Source organism: Rissa tridactyla, chromosome 9 (assembly GCF_028500815.1).
Source record: "Rissa tridactyla isolate bRisTri1 chromosome 9, bRisTri1.patW.cur.20221130, whole genome shotgun sequence".
Lineage (NCBI taxonomy): Eukaryota > Metazoa > Chordata > Aves > Charadriiformes > Laridae > Rissa > Rissa tridactyla.
Genome location: NC_071474.1, coordinates 26,982,779 through 26,999,863, shown reverse-complemented (window position 1 = coordinate 26,999,863; position 17,085 = coordinate 26,982,779). Strand labels below are relative to the sequence as shown.

The following is a 17,085-nucleotide window of genomic DNA, read 5'->3' as shown; positions in this document are numbered from 1 at the left end:
AGGTGGATTGCAAGACGGGTGAAACCCTGGATGTCAGTGCTGCATAGACAGCAAAGCAGAGCTGCTCAGCCAGCCAGCAGCAGGTTCTGCCAGCCGGGGGAATCCCAACCTGCCCTCCAAGAGCCATGCTCCGTAAAAGGCCATGTGAGGCACTGTCTCAAGTGACAGCACACTGGAGTGACCTGGATGAAGAACTTGGTTTCTGCTGGCACGGGGGTGTTCAGGGGGGATCTGCTTGATGAGATGCAGACTGTCGTGCTGCCCCGGGGAGGAAGAGGTGTTAAATTTGCTGGTTCCTGTAGCTCAACAAGTGATTCCACAGCCCTAGCCGTGCTGTTCCATTTGTCCTCTGCTTTCAAGGCGTCTTGCTTGTGAGGGACTGGTAGCGCCGCTTTTGGGACACAGACACAGTGAGCAAGCTCTGCCTGCAGAGGGAAGCATGTTTCACACCATTTGGCCATTGTTTCCTTGGAGCCGTGGACCACAAGACTCAGAAGTATCTTCTCCATCACCAACAACCACAAGACCCAGAGCCTTGCCCCCACCAGGTCTCTGAAGGCCCCCAAGAACTTTGCTGTTTGCCATGTGGGGCATCACTGTTCACCGTGCCACAGCTGCCTCTCCGTGCACCCCAGGAGGCAGAGGACTCAGGGCAGCCAAGGAAAAGCCCATCAGCAGTGGTGAGCGCATGGCTGAGCACGAGCTCCAGGCTGCCATGCTTGGTGAATGCCACTGGTGGCACTGGGCCGTCTGTGTGTTCTGGCACACCCATCCCGGCCAGTTGTGGGATATCCGTGGACATCCTTGTCCCGGGACTGTGGCACTCTGCTTAGCTCGCAAAGGAAGAGTGCTGGAGCCAGGGCCTGCCGTGTGCTTACACAAAGAGCTTTCCAGCCCAGCGTGCTGTGCAGGGGTCTTCAGGAGGAGTGCCTTGTCAGTGCATGGTGAGAAGCAGCTTCTGCCTAGTCTAGCCAGGGTCTCCTGTGGACTTGACAGCTGTGTTGCCACCTCACAAGGGACTACCTGGATTTCAGGCCCATCTTCGTCAGAGCTGCTGACTACTTGCTGCTTCTTTTGCAGCCAGTGGTTGCATATAACTATTCATTCCTCTGACCCAGTGGCTGCTGCCAACCTGGTGATCCCGAGAGTGCTTGTGAACAATAAAAGTGGCCATTCGTTTGCTGGGAACAGTCTGTAATGAGGGATTGAGAAGCTTCTGATACAGAACTGTGCCCAAAGACTTCCAAGGGGAACTGTCTCTGCACAGGGCTGTTTAGCTGGAGAGGACAGAGGGCCAGAAGTGACGGTTGATGCAGGCAATCCCTTGACAGCTCCTTGCTGGTGTTGGGAGGAGAGTAAAGAACGAGCTGCGGCTTTCCTGGAAGCCTGGACATGTAGCACATGGAGCTTTGCGGCAAGAGGATCTTCTTGTTTCCCTTAGTCCTAAATCATTGGCTTGTGAGGCAATCAACTTTGCTTTGGATTCTGCTGCAGGAGAAATTCTGCTCGTACTCCATAGCTTATCTTTTCACATTCAAGCCATTGGTGTCTCCTGCCTAGACCTGCTGCCTGTCCATTTTGGGCCAGTCAGAGGCAGTTCTTGGACCCATTGAGACCATTGCAGATGCTATGGCTGAATGCTCAGCTGCAGGCTAGGGAGCTTCCTCCAACTGGAACTTACCCATTCCCCTGTGATGGTCAGCAAGTGGACCCTGCTGGGCTTCCAATTGCTCGAGAGCTGCCCTGCATTTCCTCAGGATGGAGGAAATCTGCACAGTGCGAATGCTCACGTGTTGGCCCTTTGGGACTCTGGGTCTTTCCTGGAGAGCCTGTCTGTATGTAGGAGGTGCGAATGAACCTGCCAGTCCCTTTGGGTGCTGAGACCTGCTGCTTTCCATGCAGGTGTCTCCTTCATGCATGGCCCACGGTTAGTCGGTGCTGTAGAAGGCCATTCTTTTTCCCAGCCACATGGGTAACCAGGGCTCAGGGGAGACTTGGATGAAGGTGCTTTTTTAGCTCATCAGCCTTTGAGATAGGTGCAGATTCTCTGCAGAGCAAATGAGCTGGAATTAGCGTCCAAGCCAGGATGATATTGTCACCACACGAGACTAGTGTCTGCCACACGTGCCTCTGTACCTGCAGGTGATCCCCTCTTCCCTTAGGGTAAAGGACGGCAATCCCTAGGCCTGGGGCAAAGCTGTCTCTCTGCTTTCTGGGATATCTCATAATGCTACCACTAGCTCTGTCACCTTCTTCCTAGGGATCTCGAAGCACTTTGCCAAGATATTTGTATCAGGGAGATGGAGGCACAGGGAGGGGCCATGGCTCGGTACAGCAAGCCAGTAGGCAGAGCTGGGAATAGAGCCCTGGATTCCTCTCTCTACAAGGGGCTGGGATTTCTCCTGACTTGCTGTGATGGGGTGGACTGCAAGGGAGCACAAAATTACATGGGAATGACTTGATTTTTGGAGTTGTGTCTTCTGAGCTGATAGGTCTAGAGATTGTGGAAACATTAACTGTTCCTGGAGAGGCCATGAGCAGTTTCTGGGGAGCCTGTCCCTGCCCTCTGGCTGCTGCCACCTCCAGTCCCAGCAGTGGGACCTGTTGGCCCAGGAGCTCTTGAACTTAAAAGTTGTTGCTTTCTCTTACAGGTCAGACTTCAGAGCCAAAACCACCTGCCCCTTCCCCACAGAAGGCAGAGGCTAACATGGTAAGGCCCGTTGGAGGTAGGAGTTTGCGAGACATCATGAAGGGTCTGTACCCAAAGAGGACAGATCTGCCATTGCTCAGGGACATTTCATTCTTCTACAACCAATGCATTTTAAGATGTCTTGGTAGTGAGAGCTGATAAGAACTGATGGGGAGGGCAGCATCAGCATATCTCTTGCAAGGGGGAAGAATAACTATTCCCCAGGAATTAATGATGGGCTGCAGAACAGCCTGCCACTGTGGTGCTGGCTCCTATGCCCGGTGCTCCCCTCTGCCTGGGTATAGTTGCTGTCCCACTGTGTTCCCTGCTGCCCCGTGGGGCAGGAGCGACCAGTGCCGGACTCCCTGCTGACTGCCACAGAGATGTCGCACAGGCTTGCTGCCTGCTGGGAACAGCTTGGCTGTCCTTTGGATAAGTCTGATCGTGGGAGCATCCGTGTGTGTGTGTGGGAAGAGATGGTGCTGCCTTAGGTGGATACCAACCTCCCACTTTCTGCATCTCCTCAGCTGTCAGCAAAGACCTCCTCAGCCCAGATGTCTCCAACTGCGCCACCTCCCCCGCCCCCTCCGGTTCCAGCCACTCCTCGGAAGAATAAAGCTGCCATGTGTAAACCACTGATGCAGAACCGAGGTGTTTCCTGCAAGATAGAAATGAAGTCCAAAGGATGTCAGACAGGTAGGAAACCAAGACATAACTGCAGGATTACAGGGACATTTTGGAAAGGCAAGTGGCACATCCCTGCACCAGACTAAATGTGAATCCAGCTTGAAATACTGTGCAGAGTGGCTGTGTGTTTGGCACCATGCTGAGGAGTCTCAGGGCAGCGCAGGGCACACATGGCAGGGCTGGAGGTAAGGGGCCCATTTCCATTAGCAGCAAAAGGAGAGATGCAGAGAGCACTGCAGCATGATCCCACCTCTGGTGGGACATCTCTTCCTCTGGAGATTGCCAGCTTGTCTGAGGGGATATCTGCTGAGCAGGTTCCACTGTGTAGCTCCTGTCAGGCATGTGTGTGTGGTCTCCGGCATATGCAAGGCAACTAGACTTCTTAACAGGGCCACGTAAGAGCAGGGATTGCACCTCTGGCTAAGGCAAGCCTCTCTTGTTGTGGGGCTGTTTGGCTCGCTGCTGCTCCAGCTCTGCCCATGAGTGACAGAAGCTGGTGGCTGGAAAGGCCGTGGTGCTGGGGACATGGCAGTGCACAGCGGGGCTGGGTGGAGGAGCTGCTGTGAGCAAGCTCACTGACGTACTTTTGCTCTTGTCAGAGGCTGACTGGAAGCCCCAGGTGATTGTGTTGCCAATCCCCGTCCCGATCTTCGTGCCTGTGCCTATGCATATGTACTGCCAGAAAGTACCTGTGCCTTTCTCCATGCCTGTCCCGGTAAGCCACACACTCCACCCGCTCGTGTTCTCTTACTGTCTTGATCCTGCCTTGCTGCAACCTCCCTGCTTCTCTGTTTGTCCTCTTCTGCCTCTGTTTTTACATCAATCCGGCTGAGTGTCAGTTTTCTGCCTGGTATGCTGCTGTTGACAGGTGCCTGTGCCAATGTTCCTGCCAACCACGCTGGAGAGCACAGATAAGATTGTGGAGACCATTGAGGAGCTGAAGGTGAAGATCCCCTCCAATCCCCTGGAGGCTGACATCCTGGCCATGGCTGAGATGATTGCAGAGGCTGAGGAACTGGACAAGGCCTCCTCGGACCTGTGCGGTATGTGCTGCCATGACTTGGTCTGGCCCAAAAGCTGGGATCACGTTGGGTTTGCCAGCTCTTGTAGCTAGAGCATCTGTCTGGATCACAGCTTCCCCAAAGCCTTTGAAAAGGGAGCAGGGAAGAGTAAGTCCTCAACTTCTGCTGAGGGGGTGCGAGGAAAGAAGAGCTGCAGCAGGGAGTAGTGTCTGTCACCATCCCTTTTGGGAGTGCCAGTCTTGTGGCACATGTGCTGCACTGCTAGTTTATGCAGGTGGCTGTTCAGGCTCTTGCCTAAAGCAGCTTCCCAGCCAGAAGACAAGCAGTCCTGACCTCCCGGGTCTTTTTATTTGGGGGCTGCATTCCTCAAGCCCCAGTGACTAGGGCTATGGCTGGGGAGAGGACAAATGTCCGATGTCTTGCTGTCCAGGGAAAGCTGGGCAGCGCAGATGTTGTGGGGCTGCTCTGAGCACAGGACTGTAGTGCAGGGAGCCTGACTTCATTTTCCAGCTGTCACAGGGAAAACGGACAAAAGACTTTCTTGAAAGTTGGGGTTATGATCTGCTTTTGTATTGCAGACCTGGTGAGTAACCAGAGTGCAGAGGGTCTCCTGGAGGACTGTGATCTGTTTGGACCGGCACGGGATGATGTGTTGGCTATGGCTGTCAAGATGGCAAATGTCCTCGATGAGCCGGGCCAGGACCTGGAGGCTGACTTCCCTAAGAGTAAGAGCTGGGTGAAGCAGACATGCAGGGCTGCTCGTGTCGCAGCAGGATCCCCCCACTGCACTCAGCCAGCTGTTGACAGCAGCATTAGGAGCTGTGTGAACTTACCTTCCCGTGCCCTCTGACAGACTAGGCTTGAGGCCAGGAGTTGAGGGTCTTGCAGATGACTGCTTGCAGCAGGGGTGAGGACACCACCGCTCTTGGAGGAGAGTGTGCTTGTCTAGACTGACTGACCTGTTGCGAGCATAGGTCTGCAGAGAAGGGGGAATGAGAAGCTGATTTTAACAGCACAAAGAGCAGGGCAGTGGCACTGGCGTGCTTATGGATGATGATTCCAGAGGATCCAGCAAGCCGACAGAGACCTGGACAGGGCACAACATCCTGGGAGGCGGCAGAATTGCTGAGTGTCCATTAGTGGGTAGAAGGTGGAAGAAGAGGCAGGGACTTGCAGGAGCACAGCAGCGCTGAGGCAGGATGCTGGCAGCAAAGGACACAGAATTGGTGTGCCCGTGCTAGGCTGTGCCCAGTGCTGGCCTGGCAACAAGGGGGTGAGGAATGTTCCTCAGGTTTAAAAACCACCCAAACAAAAAAAACTGTCAGAAGGGAGAATTTGGGTCTCTGGTTAGTCTGAGAAAGCTTAGCATTTGCCAGAGCTGTATTTCCTTTGTTGGTCTGTGGCTAAAAGTTCTTGCCGGGCAATGGTGGAGGGTGTGAAGCATTGGGCTGTGTGTTCCCTCTTCATCTTGCCGTAAGAACCAGGCCAGCACAGGGGACAGAATGAGGAGTCTCAGCTGAGCCCTTCTGCCTATGTTTTCTTTCAGACCCTCTAGACATTAACCCCAGTGTGGACTTCCTCTTTGACTGTGGGCTGGTGGGACCAGATGATGTGTCCACAGAGCAAGATCTGCCTCGTGCTGTCCGAAAGGTGAGCTGTCCTGCTTAAAACTCTTTGGGTTTGGAGTGGGAGCTGCCGTCTGGGACATATGAGGTGAAGTGTTCCAGAGCCTTTGATGTGTTGGGGAAGTTTTGCCCTCTCCCTTCAGGGCATGCCTGGCCTGTGGGCCAATCCTTGAATGAAAATACTTGCCTGTCATTTCGGAGGAGCTTTGAACACCACAGGTCTCTTTCCTGCCTGTGGCCCTCATAACTAAGGGGCCTTGTTGGCTTGACTGTCGGCAGAAGGATGCCTGCCGGCCTGGGCGCAGACACACTGGCAGGGAGCTAGCAGTCAGTAGATCTTGAGGGGTGGCCAGGACTCTTTCATCTGTCCCGGGTAGGTGCCCAGTCTCACAGTACCCATCTCTGCAGGGGCAGAAGCGCCTGGTGCTCTCTGAAAGCTGTTCCCGGGACTCAATGAGCAGCCAGCCCAGCTGCACTGTGCTGAACTACTCATACGGTGTGAATGCCTGGAAGTCCTGGGTGCAAGCCAAGTATGCAGGGGGGGAGACCAGCAAAGGAGAGGAGCTACGCTTTGGCCGTAAGTGCCCTGTCTGGATGGGGTGGAGTGGCAGAAAACTCCCAGAAGCTGGGTCCCAGGGTGTTGAGGCGCTCCTGGCCTTGCAGGCTATTGTCTGAGGCTGCTGTGCTTGTCTCCTCAGCCAAGCCCATGAGGATCAAGGAAGACATCTTGGCCTGCACGGCAGCGGAGCTCAACTATGGCCTGGCCCAATTTGTCAAGGAGATAACACGGCCCAATGGGGAGCGCTATGAACCCGACAGCATCTATTACCTCTGCCTTGGCATCCAGCAGGTGAGGGAGGGCTTGCTACCCTCGAGTCCTCCACAGTCAGACCTAGGGATGGGATCTGGTGAAGGGAACTTGTACCCTTTATTCTGCCTTCTGGGGACCAAGCGAGGCTCACTGAACTCTTCTTCAGTGCCTCATCTCAGGACAGCAGCCCACCTGCTTCGGTCTTTGTCCACAAGCCCAGCGGGTAGGGTGGCAGCCATTCCCCAGCCTCGCAGCCTTCTTGCACGTCCTTGAGAAGGGCTGGGAGATGTCCCCAGACTCGGTCCCTTCTTGAGCACTAAGCCTGCTTTGTCATGCCCGGGGGTTTTCCTCACAGCTCTCAGAAGTGACTGGTTTGAGGAGTCTGCCCTGCAGCTCTGGCTGTACAAGGAGAGGTGCTCTGCGTTTGTGCCCTGGGCTCTCTGGGGAGGGTTTCCTTCCAGATGTTGCCGTGTTTCTCTTGACTGTGTGTTCTGTCCTTTCTAGTACCTGCTCGAGAACAATCGTATGGTGAATATATTTACAGACCTTTACTACCTGACCTTCGTGCAGGAGCTGAACAAGTCCCTGAGCGGCTGGCAACCCACAATCTTACCAAATAGTATGTGTTTCCAGAGTAACTTCAGTCACCACACATAGCCAGTTTGTGCTTCTAGCCTTGGATCCTCCGGTCTGATTGTGTTCCCCCAGCCTCAGCCCTCTTTCCTTGGCATAGGCAGCATGGTTCTGTTGTTTCTTGGGGTCATAGCGACCCGTACCAACAGCAGAGCCAGCCTGGTTTACACCTCAGCAGCTTCTGTCGCCCAGAGTCAGAGTAGCTGGGAGCAGAGCACGGCTGCTTTGTGTCCTGGGACAGGTTGAATCTTTAAAACGCTTCAGTGATGTCTGCACCCTGTGGCAAAGAGGATGCCACGCCAGAAGGCAGGCTGGCCCATGCCTTTGTGTTCCCAGCACATGGGTGAGCCCTGCACACTGTGCAGAGTGTTGGCCAGGGTTGCTGTGCTGCTGCCTTGTGAGCAGACTAACGTAGAGCTCTGCAGAGGCTTTTCCCGATGCCATGATCTGGGCTGCCTTCCCTGCTCTGTCTTGTCGGTGGTTAGTTTCCAGATCCAGCCTCACCTTTGCGTATTGGCTGTGCCAGGCAAGAAGCATTTGGCTCCAGACCTGTGTGTCTAGGCAGGAGCTTGCCGTGTCAGTCCTGCTGTCAGTCCTCTTTCATCTCGCAGCAAGCGTGGCAGAGCACTGACATGGAGTTCACTTTGTGGCCATCTATAGGTTAGGATTGATTTGCATTCTGGCCTGGGGTTTGGCTGCACTCTGGGGTGGCTCGTGGCTGGGCAGAGCTGATGGCTCTGGAGAAGTTACCTCGTGGAAAAGGGGATGTTGTGAGGCATCGATCTTCTGCAGTGAGCTTGCCTGGGCAGGGTGAAGGGATTGTTACAAGGCTACTGTTGGATGTGACGTGATTCTTCCTCTGTACGTTGCAGACACAGTTTTCTCGCGTGTCGAGGAGGAGCACCTCTGGGAGTGCAAGCAGCTGGGCGTTTACTCACCCTTTGTGCTCCTCAACACCCTCATGTTCTTCAACACCAAATTCTTTGGGCTGCAGACGGCAGAGGAGCACATGCAGCTCTCCTTCACCAATGTGGTGCGCCAGTCCCGCAAGTGCACCACGGCCCGTGGCGTGACAAAGGTGGTGAGCATCCGCTACTATGCTCCTGCCAAGCAGAAGAAAGGCCGAGGTAGGGTCTGGTGGAGCGTCTCCCCGTCCTTCCCCCTGCTGCCCCCATCAGTTCCCCGCTGTGATCCTGCTCTCTTCCCCCTCTGCAGATGGTGGCTCTGGAAAGCGGAAGCGTGAGGAGGAGGTACCAATGCTGGAGCAGCGGGAGAACAGGATGAACCCGCTCCGATGCCCAGTCAAGTTCTATGAGTTTTATCTCTCCAAATGGTGAGACTTTCTCTGGAGAAGGGGTGTGTGCCATTTTGGGGCCAGCTGTCAGTTTTGGTGGGACTCTGTGGGGTGGCTGCTGCTCCCAAACATTTGTACTTGAGTGTGAATCCTTGCCCAGGGTGTGCGCTGCTTTTATAGACCATGGTTGAGAGAATGCCTCTCTTTGGCCCCTTCCACTACTTGCCTCTCTCCAGACAGGCAGCAGTGTGCAGTAGGAGTCCCTGGTGCTTGGCTGCTTAGGGGCTTTCATCCTCAGCGTCCGCAGTTGCAGACTCAGTTTGTGTCCTCGTCCTGCTGAAGGACGAGAGACTGTGACAAGCCTTGAGCACCCCTTGACAGCCATGAGGGCAGGCCAGACTTTCTGAGTGCTTGGAGCTGATATCCCAAGGCTCACCTTCCTGTCTCTTTACAGTCCTGAGAGTCTGCGGAACCGCAATGATGTCTTCTACCTGCAGCCTGAACGGTCATGTATTGCTGAGTCCCCGCTCTGGTACTCGGTCATCCCCATGGACCGGAGCATGCTGGAGAGCATGCTGAACCGCATCCTGGCCGTGAGGGAGATCTACGAGGAGCACAGTCGGCTCAGCAGCCTGGAGGATGACATGGACTAAGAGTGAGGTGCTGCCGGGCTGGCTGTGCTCCAGCCCTGGACGCCTTGTCACCCTGCGTCCCGCTGCAGGGCAGGGGCTGTGCAGTGCGGGAGGGGACAGTGCTGCAGCAGTGCTGTCCCTTCATCGTTACCGGACTTGGACATCCCATCCTGCTCGTCACAGGCCTCTCCTATGTACGTGGCCCCCGCGCTCAGCCCTGCCTCCTGTCCCAGCTGCTGGGTGAGCCGTCTTCCTCGGGGCCAGTCCCCGCAGCACACGGGTGGCGGAGCCCCCAGGGCAGCTTCCCTTGCCCAGCCCTGTCCCCCCCATGCCCCCCAGCCCTGACAGTGCCCCCTTCTCCCCCTGCCCCAGGGCAGGAACTGCACAATACGGCAGAGCGCCATCTGGGACCAGCAGCCCTGAGGCTTTTAATTCCCCCTTCCTTTAGCATCCCCTTGTGAGGCTGCGGGTGGCACGGCAGGAAGGGTAGCTCTGCTGCTGCCTACGGCAGGATCGTGTTTTCAAACCAGTGGGGAAGGACCACTGGCAGCCCGAGAGCTGTTGGGTCAGGAGGAGGGCTTGGTCATAGGGGTGGGAGAGGTTTGGGCAGGGAGTGGATGGAGCCGGCACTGGAACATGAGGGCAGAGACCTGGTCTGGCTGTGGGGACACCTCCCTCATATGCAGCCAGGCTGCCTCCTTCAATTTTGTCAATGTTTTCTGAGTCGGCGGAAAACTGATTGAGACAGGTCTGTGCCAGCGCTGTCCCTCTCTCCCTGCTGTCCCCCGTTCTGGTGTAGCTGCCAGGTGCCAGTGGTGGGTCCCTCTGCACCAGGTGAGGGCTTGGGCAGCCGCTGGCAGCAGTGAGGAGCTCTGCCTGGCCTCTCCGTCCCTTCCAAAGCCACGGGGTGCCAGTATCCTGCCTGGGTTGAGCCTGGCTCCGACTGCGCCACTGCCTCCTGCCCCTCCTTGTGTTCTGGTCAGTTTTCTTGAGCTGTACATGGGTCTCCTGTTGAGCCTGTATATATTGTTCTGGGCCCTGGCCCGGGGCCCTCTGTTCTCTGTGTCCATGTGGAGAGTGAGCCGCTCACCAGTCTTGTTGTAGTGATGCCAGGGCGGTAGGACTAACCCTGTGTCTCTGGGAACCATTCATTTCAAATAAAGATGCAGAAAACTTTTGGCAGGCCCTGCTTCCCCCCACCCCCACCCCCGAGCGGGAGAGCAAGGCCGGTGTCCCACTGGCTGCCAGGCACCTCGCTCCTGTCCATCCCTGCCTGCTTCTGCTGCCCCCACTTTCCCACCCTGTCTTGCCCCTGGTGTGCTGCCGGCTCTGGCATGCTGGGATGGCCCATGACCCTGTTCCCGCTGGTGCCAGCCTGGCATGCCCTGCCCCTCCCTGCCCTCTTCCCTGCCTCTCCCTTGCCCCATAGGGCTGCAGCCCAACCCCAACCCAGTGGTGGCCCTGCCCTGGCCACGCAGTGTGGACAGACCGGTCGGAGAGATGCGGCAGTGCAGGAGTCGAGTGAGGTGCAGCGGGTGTTTATTTGCTCCCACAGAGCTGACAGACCCCAGCCCCGCCGCTCCCAGGGGCGCAGGGAATGGCTGAGACATGTCCCTGGGGCTGTGCCCATCCCTGGCACTGGCCGTGTGATCCATGCCACGAGCCTGGAAGGGCCCAGGAGACAGACCCACAAGTGTGGCTGCCCGTGCATCCATCACCAGTCCCTGAGCGTCCCAGCAGGCCCTGTTCACACTGCCAGGTCTGCTGCTCGTGCCTTCCCGTGGGACCCACTGGCTGCTCCCAGCCATGCACCCGCCTTCCCCAGGGGTGCCAGGCCGTGGGGCACTCTGCCAGCAGCCGTGGGGCCGCCACTGCCGGGCAGGGTGATGTGCGCGCTGCAGGGACCTGCAGGGCCACCAGGACCAGGCAGGATGCGGGACTTGGGACTTGGCCCCTGCCGGCACTTGGTGAGACCCAGGTGGTAGATCTCCACCAGGTTGAGCAGCAGGGACACGCAGGCCACCCCCAGCATAAAGAGGATGAAGATGGTCTTCTCGGTGGGCCGGGAGATGTAGCAGTTGACAGTGTTGGGGCAGGGCCAGCGGCTGCAGGTGTAGAGGGGCTTCAGCTGGAACCCATACAAGGCATACTGGCCCACAATGAAGCTCACTTCCAAGAGAGCCTTGAAGACGACGTTGCAGACGTACGTCCTCAGGATGGCCCCCCGCATGCAGACCCGTCCCTGCCCGTCCCCTGCAGGGAGCCGGGGCTGCCCAGGGCGCTGCCGCCTGGCCCCGCTGCCAGCCTGCGCCGCCGCTTGCTGCTGCGCCTTCTCCTCCAGATGCACCAGGTGCAGGATGTGGCCCAGGTACACAAGACTGGGGGTAGAGACGAAGATGATCTGCAGGACCCAGAAGCGGAGGTGGGAGATGGGGAAGGTGCTGTCGTAGCAGGCATTCTGGCAGCCGGGCTGCTGCGTGTCGCAGGAGAAGCCAGACAGCTCATCGCCCCAGACCCGCTCGGCAGCCGCCCCCAGCACCAGGATGCGGAAGACGAAGAGGACGGTGAGCCAGACCTTCCCCACCACTGTGGAGTGCTCCTGGGCGCTCTCCAGCAGCCGCCCCAGCAGGCTCCAGTCCCCCATGGCACAGGCCGTGGTGCCCTGCAAGACAGCCACCCTCGAGACACGGCCACCCCAGAACCCGCCAGACCGCCACTGCATCCCCTGGACATGCAGGGAGCCGACCCAGGGCTGTCCCTGGGCTGTCCCCACCCTGCGTCCCAAGGGACCGCCTAACCTGTCGTGGGGAGGGCAGCAAAGACCTCCGGCAGAACGCAGCCCTGCCACAGTGGGAGCACCGTGGGGGACGCTGCGGTGGTGATCTGGCACGGAGATCCCTCAGCGTTGGCAGGCGCGTGGGGCAGAGCCTGGTGCTCCCGCGCCGTCGGCTCCCCCCGGCGGGGCGGTGCAGGACGCTGCAAGCCCCCTTCCCGGCTGGTCCCCAGCTCCTCAGTGGGGTGCAGACAGGTCTGCCCGGCTCTGTCCGTCCATCCACCCGACAGTGGGCACAGGGTTATCGGGGCAGGAGGCAGCTGCGTGCCCCATTGGCTTTCCTTGTGACTGGCAGATGAAGCAGCCACTGGGGAAACTTTTTTCCTCTATTTTTGGTCTGGGCTCTTTTCTAAATATATTCGGGGCTGCAGGGTCTGATGCTGGGGGAGCGCGAGCCCTTGGACATCGCTCAATGCCACCCAGGGGTCACTGCTCCTGTGTGCCGGCTGCCAGGGCGCTGCGGCCACAGCCCCAGCCCAGCCCAGGTGCTGCAGCCCCCGCTACCCCTGGTGGCACTCACCTGGGCTAGCCAGGGTGCAGGGGTGGGGACACGCACGCTGGCACCCCAGCCCCCGGCACGTCCCGGCCAGAGCAGAAAGGAGAGAAGCAGCACCTGAGAATGGAGATTTAATGGCCCGAGATGCCCTCCTGGCCGCCTGGGAGGGCCAGACCGGCGCCTGGGGGATGCTATCCATGGGACAGGGACAGCACAGGGCCATGGGGCGGGGGCAAGGGCTGGGGCCCCCACGGCGCTGGCCCTAGCAGGCGGAGCAGCGGTCACCCTTCTCCTGCAGCCCGGGGTTGCGGCGCAACATGTCCTTGAGGGAGCCGTCCTGCTCCGTCAGTAGCTGGTTGATCTCATTCTGCTTGTACTCGGAGAGCTTGTGCCCGTAGAAGGAGCCCTTCCCCGATGAGGGGTTGGAGTTGTGCTGGCCTCGGCGGACACAGGCCCGCACCACCAGGTAGACCAGCTCCGCCATGTTGAGGACAATGCAAATGCTGGAGGTGACCAGCATGAAGACAGTGAAGATGGTCTTCTCGGTGGGTCGGGAGATGAAGCAGTCGACGGTGTTGGGGCAGGGATAAGCCTCGCACTTGACCAGCCGCACCATCTGGTAGCCCGGGTAGAGCATGTAGAAGATGTACATGAACACGGCCTCGAAGAGCAGCCTGAAGACCACGCTGCAGACGTACGTCCACCACAGCGAACCTGATATGCGCATCTTGTGCTTCTTCACCTCCTCCATGTGCTTGGGGTCTGCATGCCCTGTCAGCACCAGCAGCTTCTTCTCCTGGTGCTGCTGGTAGGCCACGTGCATGGCCACAAGGAGGGCCGGGGTGGTGACGAGGATGAGCTGCAGGGCCCACAGGCGGATGTGGGAGATGGGGAAAAAGTGGTCGTAGCAGACGCTGTTGCAGCCGGGCTGCTGGGTGTTGCAGGTGAAGGCAGATTTCTCGTCCCCCCAGACGCTCTCAGCTGCCACCACCAGCACCATTATGCGGAAGATGAAGATGACGGAGAGCCAGATGCGCCCAATGGCGGTGGAGTGGCGGTTCACCCCGCTCAGCACCGTGTAGAGGCCAGCCCAGTTCATCGTTCCTCACGTCTGCGGGAGCGAGCGGTGAGAGACGGCGTTAGAAGCTGGAAGGGCCCCTGGCTGAGAGCCACCACTTTGCAGCCCTGGTGGCAGCAGCCCCAGGAGGCACCTGGCAGCAACTGGCTGCTGCAGCCCTGGTAGGTGGAGAGCAGGATGGACGGACAGCAGGATGGCAGCATGGCTCCCGCAGCTGACACAGCTCAGGGCAGCATTTTGGCAGGAGACTGGTTGGCCCTTCAGTGCCAGCTGCTCGTGCCCTGCCACCCCACACTGGCACAGGGATCCTGACCCACAGCGGCCACAGAGCATGGGGGTGAAGCTCCCACACCTCTGCAGCGACCCCCGATCTGCACCCTGCACTAATGTCTCTGGCTAGGGACAGACCCAAGGAGCTCCATGGGCTCCTCCGCACCAGCACCTCTCTGCCCTCATCCCCCCATTCCCCGCAGGAGCGGGGCTGGGGAGCCCCCAGCTGGGGGGACACCCCGTGCAGCCATGCGTTGCCACCCAGCTCGAGCTGTCCCTGCCTGGGGAGCAGGGGGAGACCCCATGCCCCAAGCACAGACCCCCACCCCGCCAGGGCCCCCCGCTGGCACTGAGCGGCCCCTGGGAGCTGCTTCGCACCCCGAGCACGAGGCTGGGGGGCTGGGACCTGCCCTCTGGCTGCCCCCGGTGGGGAGGGTCCCAGCGGCGCGTACCTGCCGGTGAGGAAGGGTCCTTGCGAGCTGCCCCCAATGGCCCCTCTAAGGTCTCATGATTCCCGCAGGAGAGCTCTGCTCCGCCTGCCCTCGTCTCTATCCGCCACTGCCCTGCACTGGAAGTCATATGCTGCTTTATAAACTATTTACATACAATGGGGCCTTTATCAGCCCCTGAACAACACACTTTAGCATTCAGATCCAACGCCCTGACTTCCGCCCACCCCAGCCAAACAAAGTGCCTGTGTGCTGCGTTCCCGCTGCCCAGCCCCGCACCCGCTCCCACCTCACCCCGTGCCGACCGCAGCCGTGCCCCCCCCCCCCCCGTCTGCCGGGCACAGGGTGCTCAGCACTCCGCCCGGCGGGACCCCCCGTCGGTCGCTGGGCTGGATGGTCACCAGGGTGCCCTGTGGGTCGCTTCCCCAGCATGGATGGCAGATCCTAACCACGTGCCCATCCTGCACTGTCAGCACGGGGCTCTGTGACCGGAGCTGGGGGCTGGCTGGTCCCCAGCGTGGCACCGAGCAGCCTGTGGGGACCCATGGGGGTGGGTGTGCTGGGTGCAGCCCCTGTGGGTGCCGCCATGCCCTCGAAGCTCTGCTGCCAGGGGGTTGGTGCCAGCAGCCATGGCCGCGAGGGTGCCAAAGCTGTCCTGCGTGAGTCCTTGTCCCCCTGGGGACATGGGAAAGAGTCTGCTGCGGTGACGCCGGCTGTGCGCTAATGGGGGCTGCGCTCAGTGCTGAGCCGTGTGCTGCGGGAGCTGTGCCCCTTTCCCAGGATGGGGGGGGCCACCGACACTGCCCCAGTGCTCAGACACGCTGGTGGGGACAACAGCCCCTGTGCTTGCAGGCACCCCCCCCGTGCCCATGTCCCTCAGGGCTGGTGTCCCGGCCACACCATCATTCTGTGCCCCATCCCCGCGGGAATGGTGCCACGTCCCTTGGGTTTTGAGCAGCACATCCCAGTAAAACCTACCAGCTGGGGGCCCGTAGGGCTGCTGTGGTGGCAAGGGTGGAGGAGGTGGCAGGGCAGCAATGCCATTCCACGTGCCACCTCCACTCTTTAGCCCAGGGGGTGACCACCTGGAGCTGCGCAAATGGTGGTGGGGCGAAGACCCTCCAGTGAAGCTGCAGGGAGGGCAGCCGGTGCCCAGGCCACGCTCTTCACCTAGCCCTGCTCCCCCCATGGGGGCCAGCACCCCTAACTCTGCCCTCCCGGGCCCATGGCCCAGCCCTTCTGCAGCCCCCACCACCGGACCCTCCCAATGCCCCCCAGCTGGGCCATGCGTGGCCACCCCCCGCAGCGGTGCCATGTCTACCATGCACCTACCTCAGCACCTGGACAGGCAAAGCTCTTGGGGAGTGCAGTGACCTCAGGCTGGAGCGCAGCACCCTGGACTTTATACTACCCTGCCGCACGTCACCCACCCCCTCCCAGACAGCCTCCCTCCTTCCAGGACTTGTTCCCTGCCAAGTCAACACCGCAGGTGTGTCCAGTTCACACTCACACTGCCCGGGCACCCACTGGCACCCACTGCTGTGGCCCAGCATCCTCTGGGGACAGCCCCAGGGCCACTGCAGCACCCAGGCAGGGCCAGCCCCCCAGGATGGTTCCCACGGGAGCTCTGTGATCCCTCTGGCCACGCTCCCCTGCTGCAAGCATCCTCCCTGCCACCTCCCCTGCAAGCCGGGCACATGCACCATGGCGGGCCCCGATCACCACCCCGGGGCGGGGGGGGTGGCTCCGTGCACCCCCCAGCACCTCGATCTGCTGCTGCCAGCTGGTCCTTGGGGAGCCACCGACACCCAGATTTAATGTGTCCAAGTACAGCCGCGAAAGGCAAACAGCCGGTCAACGATTAACCCGCCTAACGGCCCGCTCCAAGGTCCCGCCGCCCAAGCGCTCTGCGCGGCCCCGCAGTGTGCTGGGACGTGGTGACCCTGGCCTGCATTTGGGGGCCCCGCGGTGGGCTGCAGGACCCCGCACGCCATCCCCCGAGTGGGGACGGCAATGGTGCCGCTGTCCCGCGGATGTGGGATGTGCCGGGAGGCTGGCGGGGTGGCATCGTGGGGCGACGGCGGAGGGCGGGGGTCCCCCCGCGGCGTGGCGGGGGCAGTGGGCCGGGGGTGCGGGGCGGGCCGGCTGGCGGGGGCCGCAATCTTGGCCCATGATAAGACGCCGGCTGAGTCAGCAGCGCCCGGCGGGGAGCGGGAGAGGCCGCGGCACCACCCTGGCCACGCACCGGGGACGGTGATGGGGACGGGACCGCGGGGGGGGCCCTGCCCGGAGCGGAGTGCAGGGGGGGCAGGCGGGGGGGGGACGGGACACCTGGGGGAGAGGGAGGGCGCAGAACTGGGGGGGGGGCGGTGTGGGGCCAGGCTGGGGGCGGGGCACTGGGGGTTCCGGCGTGGGGGGCAGACTGGGGGGCACTGGGGGATTTGTGGACTGGGCTCTGCTGGGGGAGGGTGCATTGAGGGGGCTGCAGGAGGTGGGCTGGGGGGCTCTGGGAGACAGGCTGGGGGGCACTGGGGGGCTGCAGGAGCCAGGCTGGGGGGCTGCAGTG

At 60.1% G+C, this 17,085-nt stretch overlaps 3 protein-coding genes across 10 annotated transcripts in view; 1 reads left to right on the top strand and 2 right to left on the bottom strand.

Annotated features, from left to right (window-relative positions):
• Positions 1-10,581, top strand: part of ZMYM3 (zinc finger MYM-type containing 3) — a 35,174-nt gene extending 24,593 nt beyond the window's left edge. For 6 of the 7 annotated variants that reach the window (XM_054215225.1, XM_054215224.1, XM_054215227.1 and 3 more), the window contains 12 exons: positions 2,652-2,710; positions 3,217-3,385; positions 3,976-4,091; positions 4,245-4,419; positions 4,977-5,123; positions 5,945-6,048; positions 6,432-6,600; positions 6,722-6,873; positions 7,339-7,453; positions 8,340-8,594; positions 8,683-8,800; positions 9,216-10,581. In XM_054215225.1, coding sequence (XP_054071200.1) covers positions 2,652-2,710; positions 3,217-3,385; positions 3,976-4,091; positions 4,245-4,419; positions 4,977-5,123; positions 5,945-6,048; positions 6,432-6,600; positions 6,722-6,873; positions 7,339-7,453; positions 8,340-8,594; positions 8,683-8,800; positions 9,216-9,414 — 1,778 coding nt within the window. In that variant the 3' untranslated portion in view covers positions 9,415-10,581. Of the gene's footprint in view, positions 1-2,651; positions 2,711-3,216; positions 3,386-3,975; positions 4,092-4,244; positions 4,420-4,976; positions 5,124-5,944; positions 6,049-6,431; positions 6,601-6,721; positions 6,874-7,338; positions 7,454-8,339; positions 8,595-8,682; positions 8,801-9,215 lie in introns of those variants that run through there. The other variant, XR_008468548.1, reaches the window with a different exon arrangement.
• A 254-nt stretch (positions 10,582-10,835) lies between these two features.
• On the bottom strand, positions 10,836-12,117 carry LOC128915190 (gap junction alpha-3 protein-like). The gene has a single exon (XM_054215240.1). The coding sequence runs from the start codon at positions 12,113-12,115 to the stop codon at positions 11,141-11,143; it is 975 nt and encodes a 324-aa protein (XP_054071215.1). The 5' UTR covers positions 12,116-12,117; the 3' UTR covers positions 10,836-11,140.
• An 867-nt stretch (positions 12,118-12,984) lies between these two features.
• Positions 12,985-16,149, bottom strand: GJB1 (gap junction protein beta 1). 2 transcript variants are annotated; one of them, XM_054215241.1, is made up of 2 exons: positions 15,852-16,149; positions 12,985-13,833 (listed from the first exon to the last, which is right to left on the bottom strand). In XM_054215241.1, exon 2 carries the CDS (start codon positions 13,819-13,821, stop codon positions 12,985-12,987), a length of 837 nt encoding a protein of 278 aa, XP_054071216.1. In that variant the 5' UTR covers positions 13,822-13,833; positions 15,852-16,149. The 2 variants fall into 2 exon arrangements, with proteins under 2 accessions (XP_054071216.1, XP_054071217.1); XM_054215242.1 differs by lacking the exon at positions 15,852-16,149 and adding an exon at positions 14,523-14,767.
• Positions 16,150-17,085: the final 936 nt, after the last annotated feature.